Source organism: Curcuma longa, chromosome 11 (assembly GCF_044706935.1).
Source record: "Curcuma longa cultivar G26 ecotype Majalengka, Jawa Barat chromosome 11, ITB_CL_G26_1.1, whole genome shotgun sequence".
In the NCBI taxonomy this organism is placed as follows: domain Eukaryota; kingdom Viridiplantae; phylum Streptophyta; class Magnoliopsida; order Zingiberales; family Zingiberaceae; genus Curcuma; species Curcuma longa.
The window spans coordinates 2,400,938-2,410,404 of NC_133871.1; the positions used below are offsets into that span (position 1 = coordinate 2,400,938).

General features: G+C 39.5%; 2 protein-coding genes across 2 annotated transcripts; both read left to right on the top strand.

Annotated features, from left to right (window-relative positions):
• Positions 1–922: 922 nt before the first annotated feature.
• On the top strand, positions 923–2,456 carry LOC141841028 (LOB domain-containing protein CRL1-like). Its single transcript, XM_074729158.1, has 2 exons — positions 923–1,212; positions 1,493–2,456. Exons 1-2 carry the CDS (start codon positions 934–936, stop codon positions 1,925–1,927), a joined length of 714 nt encoding a protein of 237 aa, XP_074585259.1. The 5' UTR covers positions 923–933; the 3' UTR covers positions 1,928–2,456.
• A 3,463-nt stretch (positions 2,457–5,919) lies between these two features.
• On the top strand, positions 5,920–6,957 carry LOC141842350 (uncharacterized). The gene has a single exon (XM_074730559.1). It carries the CDS (start codon positions 5,969–5,971, stop codon positions 6,806–6,808), a length of 840 nt encoding a protein of 279 aa, XP_074586660.1. The 5' UTR covers positions 5,920–5,968; the 3' UTR covers positions 6,809–6,957.
• The last annotated feature ends 2,510 nt before the right edge of the window (positions 6,958–9,467 follow it).

A 9,467-nucleotide genomic window follows, 5' to 3' on the forward strand; every position in this document is an offset into this window, starting at 1 on the left:
GTTAAAATTTGGATCTTTGACTTGAACGATACTATTTTGGTATCATATTAATAGATTAGAATTGAAAACAAAAAGGTAGAAGATGAAAGATAGGTAGGAGTCCAATCAAATATCAAAATTCGATACCACTCAATTCAGCTAATGTTTTTGTTCTTTTACTTCATCTCCTTCCTCCTTCCTCCTTCCTCCTCCCTCCTTCAACTTTCAATAAGTCATTGATACTATGCATCAGAGTATCGGTATGATACTAAAGTCAAAGATAGAAACTACGGCATGACTTGAGACTTAACCTTGATGCCGAGTGATTTCAATTTCGACAGTTTTACCTAGCATGATAAGAGATTTCAAACCATGATTTTCAGTATTGTTCTTGATACCGTGAGTGCAGGGATGTTTATGGTTGAGTTACCATTTGACTTGTTTGTTATGAAACTCTTGATGTCTCAATCCTTCAACAGGAACTAGGATCAGTTGTTGTTTACTGAAGCAAGCCATGAGATGATAGGATAGCACTGTGATTGTCCTTATGCCTTTGCCAGACGCTAAATTGATTGAAAGCAATCAATCAGCATAAGCACACCATCCTATTCAGCATGGAGAACAGACTCTTTTGAGTTTTTGGCCTTTTCTTGATTGAATTCTATGTGAGTAATATAATCGACTCGAAACATGCTTTACAATCATAGAAGACAAGTCTAAACTCACCAGAAGGAAGACTTCCGAAGCAAACTGTAATCAGGTTGAGTCGCTGTGAGCTTCTTTGTCCTCATTGAATGGAATCTGAAAAAAGTATGGAATTGCAGATGGAATGAGATGGCCTAATGCAGGCCATTAAAGAGACCAATGCGAATAAATTATTCGGCATTCTAGTGTTTAAAAGGAGATGATGATTCACCACATAGGCTAAGACATCGAAGGCTTCCGAACTTGAAGATGACAGGCTTTGGCTCTCCTTGCGGCGCATGCAAATTTTTGAGGAGGAAGTGCGTAAGAGGGTGTGTCTTTGCCCCATACTTCTGCCATGAACAAAGTGCTGCTCATTTTGCAGCTATTCACAAGGTCTTCGGAGCGAGCAATGCCTCAAAGCTCCTCATGCATCTCCCTGTCTCAGACAGGTCAGAGGCTGCACTCACCATCTCGTATGAGGCTCAAGCTAGGATTCAAGATCCCATTTATGGCTGCGTCGCTCACATCTTTGCCCTGCAACAACAAGTGAGTACAGATAAGAACATACAATTCTCAAACATTCAGTAGTCTAGTTCACACAAAATCACTTTCCAGACATGCAACAACAAACTTTGTTAAGTTGTGCAGATGAGAAATTGAAAATGCATGAATGCAGTTGCATGTGTACTATGAAACATCAATAGATTAAGTCCTACGAAACATCGAAATGACATAATTTCTAATTGACATCATGATCTTTTTTCCCCTGCTTTTCTAATAAAAATTCAAGATTGTAGGTGGTATAATGTGTTTCCTTGTTTTGTAGGTAGTGACACTGGAAGCACAACTAGCTTCCTTGAAGGCTCAAATTTCTCAAGGTTTAGCCAGTGGATACTCGTTGACTTCCCGAAATCAACTTGATGATGAGAAATTGAATCAGAAGCGACCACCTTACCAACCAGGGCAGGGCTTCAATCTGAGTGGAGAAGATAGGATGACCCAGCCTTTAGTTTCAGGTGCTTATGCACATCAAGAAGTGATGATGTACTTCGACAACGGAGTAGTCAATTCAAACTCCTTCCCGTATATGCAGCATTATGACCAACTTTCATACATGGACAGTGACCAGACCTCCTTCACTGAAGACGATTCCTCGTGTGCCATGGCCTCACTTGACATAGAGGCGAATGCAAGGAGATTGTCATATCTCGAAATGGAGGACCTCCAGTCAGTAGCATTTGGCCATCTTCATTGTGCATGAGAGGCCAACTCATTAAGCATCATCTTCAATTTTGATTCATCAAATTTGAGTCATGCCACAAGCTCACGGAACTCGGAAGAAGCTTTTCTTGCTCCTACTGCTATGCAATACTTGATGAGGCTTGCCAATGTACAATAGCAGTATACCTAGACAGAAATAAGAGACTTATGAGTTTTTTCAAGCTCACTGCCTTCGTAATGGAGAATGGTAGTAGTGCTAAGATCGGCATATTAGGATAAACATCGGGATTTGACACCTTAACTAGGAATCATGATGAGCAAGGTTTTTATATGGTTGGAGTTTGGAAAAAGGTGCTCAAGATTTCAATTAGCTACTAAAGTAGTAGATGCTATTGAGTATCCACTTTAACAAGCAAATAACCTACTAGCTATTACCTATTAGTTAAATGCTCATACAGGTTGTAAGATCCAAAACAAGTTCTAAGTTCAAGGATAATGCTAAAGGCAAATATATCCTAATTTCTGAAGTAATCTCCTCTTACGGCATAATAAGGTTATCGAAGAGTAAAACTCCAGGATAAAGTATGGGATATTAAAATTGTTGGAGTGATATCTAAGACTACAGGTATGTATTGTTTTCTGATGTAATTTTGAGTAGAAGACCTGAAGCAAGGTGGAGCTAGAAACATTATTATGTAACTACGATAAGAAATCAAGTATTTTGTTGGTAACCATTAACGAAATCAAACTTGACATGCATCTTAAGCTTTTGGGAACAAAAAATGTCATCCAATTAAACGTAACATGCTTGCATCCAAGGTTCAATATCTCGAGCCATGTCGGAGTTTCATACTTTAACTGAAACTGTATGTATTGAAGTTTTAATGTATGGTGTCATGGAGAATTGAATGGAAAAGGAGGAAGTAGATGAAAAAGAAGAATAAGAAGAAAACAAATCTATATTCCAAACTCGTATATGCAATGGTATAATTTTAACATTATATTGCATAACAAAAGCTAAAAAAAATGACAAACATGGCATCTCAAAGAGATGTCGAATGTTAGTATGACACGATACTCATTGACATGATCAACACAACAACATAAGATAAATTATTTGTGCCAACTAGTTTTGAATAATTTTGAGTTTCGATAATTTATTGGAACAATATATTTTTATCAAATCATCCAACATGGTATGAGATTTTAAACCATGATGGCATCATAATATTTTAGGTTTATCTCCCTTTCTATAAAGACAAGTGGATGGATAACCAATGAAAGAACATATTCCTTCTTTTTGAGCAAAACACATTGCTAGATTTAATTAGTGCAAAGTATACGGTTAATTGGACCATTCCTTCGATTCCTATTTTCTTCCATCTCCTGCATTCTTAATCTCAAGTCACAAAGTAGAAGAGTGTTGGCCTAGTCTTGGGTTGAAATACAAGCACCATAATCGATGTTGTACTAGTCAACAAAAGGCAAACAAGTTAAAAAATAATAATAATAATACAAAAGGAGGTAAAGCTACTATCATAAAAGCTAAATGTCTTAGTTCATAAGGTATTAGGGTTGTTGCTTGAAAAGGAGATAGCTAATTGAGGTTTACACTAGTTGCTTTTTTATAGTCACTCCTAACTTATCTAAAAGCTTTAAGCTAGTAGAAGTTGCAAGCTTAGTTATTTGACTGGAACGGAGGGGTATCCACATTCCTTATTTTACATTGGTTATTAGCTCGATGTATGAGTGGCAAAAGATGGAATGACCCATTTATACAGCACAACTCTGCCTACGAAGTTGCAAATTTAGGTTTGAGTAAATGTGCATTAAACTAGTCTTGTTTGGAATTCATAATTAGATTCATGATAATGTTTTTGATACTTAATATATAGACTACAAATTGAATTATGGAATTGACGCATGAATTTTCAAGTTTGGGACCGTAATATTTTATTTGAACACAAAGAGTAAATATTCAATATTCACAATGATAGATAGTCTTCCAAATAATTAGAAAGTCCAATCTAGTCCAGCAAGTGTGTCAGACTTGCTCGATTCACCCAATAGATCTAAACTACCTAGCCTCTTGATTAGCATGGCTTGCTCGATTTAACCATCCTATCTAGTCTGCCTACAACCTAACTAATCTGACCCACTCAATTCATTTGAATCATGGGTCACCCATCCAATCAAATATGGGAATGCTCCAATCCAACATAACTAGTACATGGATGACTCAACTCATTTAAACAATAAACACATAAAAAAAGGTTGAAATTAAATTAATCTAATTAAAAGGGTAGCTTGGTTCCAAGCTCCCATTAATACAGAATCCCGAGAAAAGGTCATATCACATTAAGTCTATTGTGTACAATTTCACCTTGCATTATAAAAGATTATTTTCATGACTCAAACTCGTAACCACAAGATCACATGATAACAATTTTACCATTATGTCAAGGCTCCCCTTACGATAGTTTAATTAAAGATTAATTTACCAAAATAATTATAATAATGTATTATTTAATACACTAATTAAAAATGGAGTCCATCTTCTACATCTTCAATAGATTTCTGAGCATAAAAAAGGTCTATTACAAGTTGAAATTAAAATTTGGCAAGTTAGTAAAGAAAGCAAATATTTCTAATTACTTAAAAAGAAGTTCAAGACAAATGTATATTTTATAATTTAGAAAAATATTAATTTCTTCAATTCTGTCTGAGTTTCCAATAATACTTTAATAAATCAAACAACCAACTTATTGAAATGTGGAAGGTTAATTGATGTGAAACAGTAGAACAATCTTTCAAAGACCATAACTTTTGACTTGGTATAAGCCACAGGACATACTATGTGCCAAATCAAAACTCATTCAAAAATCTACAAGTGGTTATCGAGTGGAGCCTATAACGGCCCAATTCTAGGCCCAATACAATATCATTTAAGATCTTTTCGGAGACCCGAAACAAGTTTAGTCTTTTTTTTTTGTTATCTTTTGCCGAGTTAGTATTTGAGGGTATTTTTGTCTTTGCAAACACCTATTTAAGTTGTTATTTGGAGTTTTGATCAATAATAATTTGGCCATGCTGTTTCTTTTCCCCAAATGACCAGTTTGATTGCATATTCCTGATATTCTACGAAATCAATAGATTTTAAAAAATTATTTTCTGATATTCGTAGTCGAATCAACGAGATCAATACCTTACATTGCATCACTAATTGTGTTATAAATTGGTCACAATAATTATTTATATCTTCTAAAAATAACCTTATGATTAACTAAACTTTAATAAAGTTAATAAATAACTTGATGATGAAAGACAAAACTGCTCATACGAAATAGAGATTACTATCTCACAAGAGAAAACAAAAACATACGAGAATAAAACTCACAAAGAAGATTATTATTATGCAAAATTTGATTGCGTGAGAGAGATTGTGATCCTAGAATTCAACCTAAACAAAATTGAAAATTAGTTTAAAACATTTAATGGATAAAAATGATTCTATATCTAGACTAAAGCTCTACCAAACTTCTCTTAAAATCCTAAATCAAACAATTACCAACTTTAGCTGAGTCAAATCGTGTTAACGCCTAGAAGAGGGAATCAAAGGGAGGCGTTATCTGAGGGGGGAAACATGGTCTAGAACTTTCGTAAAGTAATTTAATTGGGCCTGATCTGGGCCGGCCTTTACTATTCGCGTTCATCCCGCGTGCTAGTTAACAGAATCGACCAGAATATTCGCTAATTTCTCTTCTTTTTTCTTCTGCTGGTCTTTAATCTTTATTCTTCACCACCGCCACCAAATGGACGGCCAGCTTCTATTTTTCTTAAAAGACTCAATTAGCCTTCTAATTTTATCTTAATACATTATATCCTTCAATTATTGACCTCACTGTACTGATTATTTATTTATTTATTTTAAAAATAAAAAAGGTGGCATTTCTGTGATTTTCTTGCTGATTGATGGCAATTGCCAATCTCTCCTATATAAATTTCCTTTCCTTCCTATCCCTTTCTGATCAATTCTCTTCTCTTCTTTTCCGTCCTTCCACGCAACCCTAGATCTGTAGCAATGGGATCACGCTATGAGGTCGAGCTCACCGTCGCCTCCGGCCGCAATCTAAAGAACGTCAACTGGCGCAACGGCGATCTCCGTCCCTACGTCGTCGCCTGGATCGATCCCGCCGCCAAGTGTTCCACCCGCGTCGCCACCGCCGGCGACGAGGATGATCCGATCTGGGACGAGAAGCTCACGCTGCCGCTGCCCCCGGGGGTTCCTCTCGAGGACGCCGCGCTCTACCTGGACGTGGTCCACGCGGGCGGCGGCGAGGGCGTTAAGCCGCTGGTCGGATCCGCCCGCCTCCGACTCGTGGAGGTCCTCGACGAGGTCGGCGTCGGAGCGAAGCTGACGAAGAAGCTGAAGCTGAAGCGCCCATCTGGCCGCCCCCAGGGCAAGCTCGAGGTGACGGTGACAGTCAAGGAGCCGGCCCGCTCCTACTACGACCCCTACGCCGCGCCGCCGCCCAGGGAGTACTCGCGATCCGCCGCTGGGTACGGATACGCGCCGCCTCCCTACGGCGCCTCCGCGCCCTACGCCCAACCGCCGACCGGGTACCCGTACGGCGCTCCACCGGTGGCGGCGGGAGGGTACGGCGCTGCTCCTGCGGCGGGAGGGTACGGATACGACTACGGGGCTGCTCCGGTGGGCTACGGGCAAGAGCAGCAGAAGAGCAAGTCCAAGATGGGGATGGGAACGGGGCTGGCGGTGGGGGCGGCGGCGGGGCTGCTCGGGGGACTGGCGATCGCCGAGGGGGTGGACTACGTCGAGGACAAGATCGCCGACGATGTCACGGATAGAGTGGAGGACAACCTCGCCGACGACGGTTATTACGATGGCGGCGACGACTTCTAAGTCGTCTCTTCTGCTTGACTCGGGGCGACGACTTTGTTTGTTTTCCTTCTGTCTCTATGTGTGTTATCGCATAGTATTGCAGTGCACTTATGCGGCAGTTTTATTTATCAAAATAATAATTAAATACTAAATCCAAATATTTTGAGAGACGGATGATAAATTATAGCTCACCTAGGGCGTTCTTTGTGCCAAAGCTACGAGGAGAATGTGCTCAAAATTTTCGAGCTCAAGTTCAGCAAATGTCTGGAAGAGGAGCAACAAACAACTACCAGTCAACCATGAGTATCTCTAGCTACAAATGATTGGAATGAAAAAAGAAGCTACAAATCCAATAGCAAAAGAAACAAACTAACCTCAGCCAACTACTTGAAGTTGAAGCCTTTTACCTCCCAGCAGGGTTAGAGAATCCGAGTCGCAAGAAGAAGCTTCATCTGCATTGATCACGACGATTCCCAGCGTGCCTGAAAGAATCTCTGCTAGTTTGGTTCAACTCAACGTGTTCTTTCTTTGTCTAGATGACAATGAGTTAGAGTGAAGCCATCAAGAGGTCTCTTTTCTTGCCATTCAACATCGTGCTCATAATTTGGTTTTACAGGACTGTCACCTTGAGCAACACCATCAACGATGAGAATTGTCCTAGTTCATAAATGCACCCAATCTATAGCATTGGGTCAACAAGCACATCTTCCAATGGAACTGCCACCTCTTTTCAGAGGCAATTCCCAATCTTCATCCTGGAATTAGTTCAAAGGAAAGCAGCAAATTTCAATTATGAAGCATATTGTTAAGGTAAAAAACATTGACTTTCTGAGATTCTTTCAGAAAAGACATGGATCCAGAATTAACCACTAATTGTTAAGTTAATCAATCACAAGCTTAATCAATGTTATGAAGTAAAACCATGATGTCATATGTTACTCATAAATTTTTCTGTTGGGTTAAGCAGTTTGTACAAGGAGAAAAAAAAAACTAAATCTTGAAGCAACTTCACCTAATTTGTTGTCTTTCTATTATAAAACAGGTTTCAATTTACCACTGTTAAATTGTTGTGAACAGGATTGCAAAAAATCCTTGTGTAATTCAGTAAACCTTTATAATTAGCTCGACAATGTCTTAAAAGAGATAAAAGACGTTGACGAGGAACAAAGGATATGCATATAACTACAAATTATATTCGTTTCGAATGATAAATTTGGTTATTCTAATCAGTTTGTAATTAGCAAGTCTGAAGATGCAACAATATCTTAGGTTTCTAGTGGAATGGGAATAAAGAGCAATGGAAACTAAGAGAAAATAGAAAATATCGGATTGTGTTAATCTTTTGCCAAGTTATTGTAGAATATGAATGACAAAAGAAAATTTTGCCAAGGCAAATTAGACCAATCCACAAACATATGAACAACTATTGCACTGACAGTGATATAGTATGACTAGCTGCAACCTGATAACAGCAAAGTAACTCAGAAGTTACAGGAAGATCCATATAAAATGCATTCAATACCCATAACATCATAATTTAGTCTCACGTGATGTGGATTGATAAAGAATTATAAGCTCGGTTGTGGACTGACAAAAAATCTTTATAAACTTAGGGGTTGACCTTCCCAAGTTAATGGGGTAGCCAACATTGGGCCTCACATGTTGCCTATTTGAATGATTCAAAGCTATGAATTAGACTTTGAATTTTAATGGAGAAAGACAAACTCTACGCAAGGAAGATTGAAGCACCCTAGTTCAGTCTCACATGGTGAATTGTGGACCAGTCAAGAAGTTTTATAAACATACTATCAACTTGAACTTAAGTGTTTTAGGCTAGAAGGTTATGATAATACCAAACAACAATGTTAGTCGATCGAAGCATAGGCGAATTTCATTACACGATGACAATAATCTAATGAATTGTCATAGAATAGCATATGCAAGCTCCAGAAATCACATGCTACTCAAGACTGCTAGGCGAAAGCAGAATCAATATGCAAACTTCAAACCGAAGTTAAGCCCAAGAGAATGGCCAACAATGAATTCCGAGGACATAGAGAACAATCACCTGACAGACATTGCTGAATTGCAAATAGTGTTGTTCTCTGACTCCGATTGAGCTCATCTTCCTCGCCACTGGCATCAGAACCGCACCGTCAACTGCTTCCTCTTCCATCTCTTCCTCAAGATCTGAAATCGACAATGGCAAAAGAACGAGATGCTGCTACCCGTGATCCCCAATCGAAATGTAACAGTGAAATACAAGCCTGGGCGATCACGCCTCATCTATTTCGACTAGGCGGCCGGCGGTGCGAATGGGGTGGATGGCCCTTCCCGGTAGTCTTTCATTTCTAGAACCCATTTGATGCGGCGCGGAGGTAGGGGATGCGGATCTGGAGCAGCCGAGGAGGTCCGATGGATGGCACTCGACGAGGTCGAACTCGGCGGTTGCGCCGAGGTAGAGAGACTGGCTGCGGACCTTGCGCTCGAGGTAGACAGCGAGCTCCTTGTCGGCGGAGCGGAAGAGGAAGCCAAGGGCGAGGAAGGGGTTTTTTCGGCCTGCAGGGTTTTTTTGAATTTCAACTCGAACTTTCCTTATATGCCAAACGGGTCCATCCGTCATGAGACGACAAGTTACATATAACGGGGTGAGATAGACTGATCCACTAACTTGATAAGT

Coding starts and splice junctions, on each gene's coding strand:
- LOC141842350 (XM_074730559.1), top strand. CDS start 5,969: ATGGGATCACGCTATGAGGTCGAGCTCACCGTCGCCTCCGGCCGCAAT.
- LOC141841028 (XM_074729158.1), top strand. CDS start 934: ATGACAGGCTTTGGCTCTCCTTGCGGCGCATGCAAATTTTTGAGGAGG. Junction 1,213..1,492: donor TCTTTGCCCTGCAACAACAA/GTGAGTACAGAT, acceptor CTTGTTTTGTAG/GTAGTGACACTGGAAGCACA.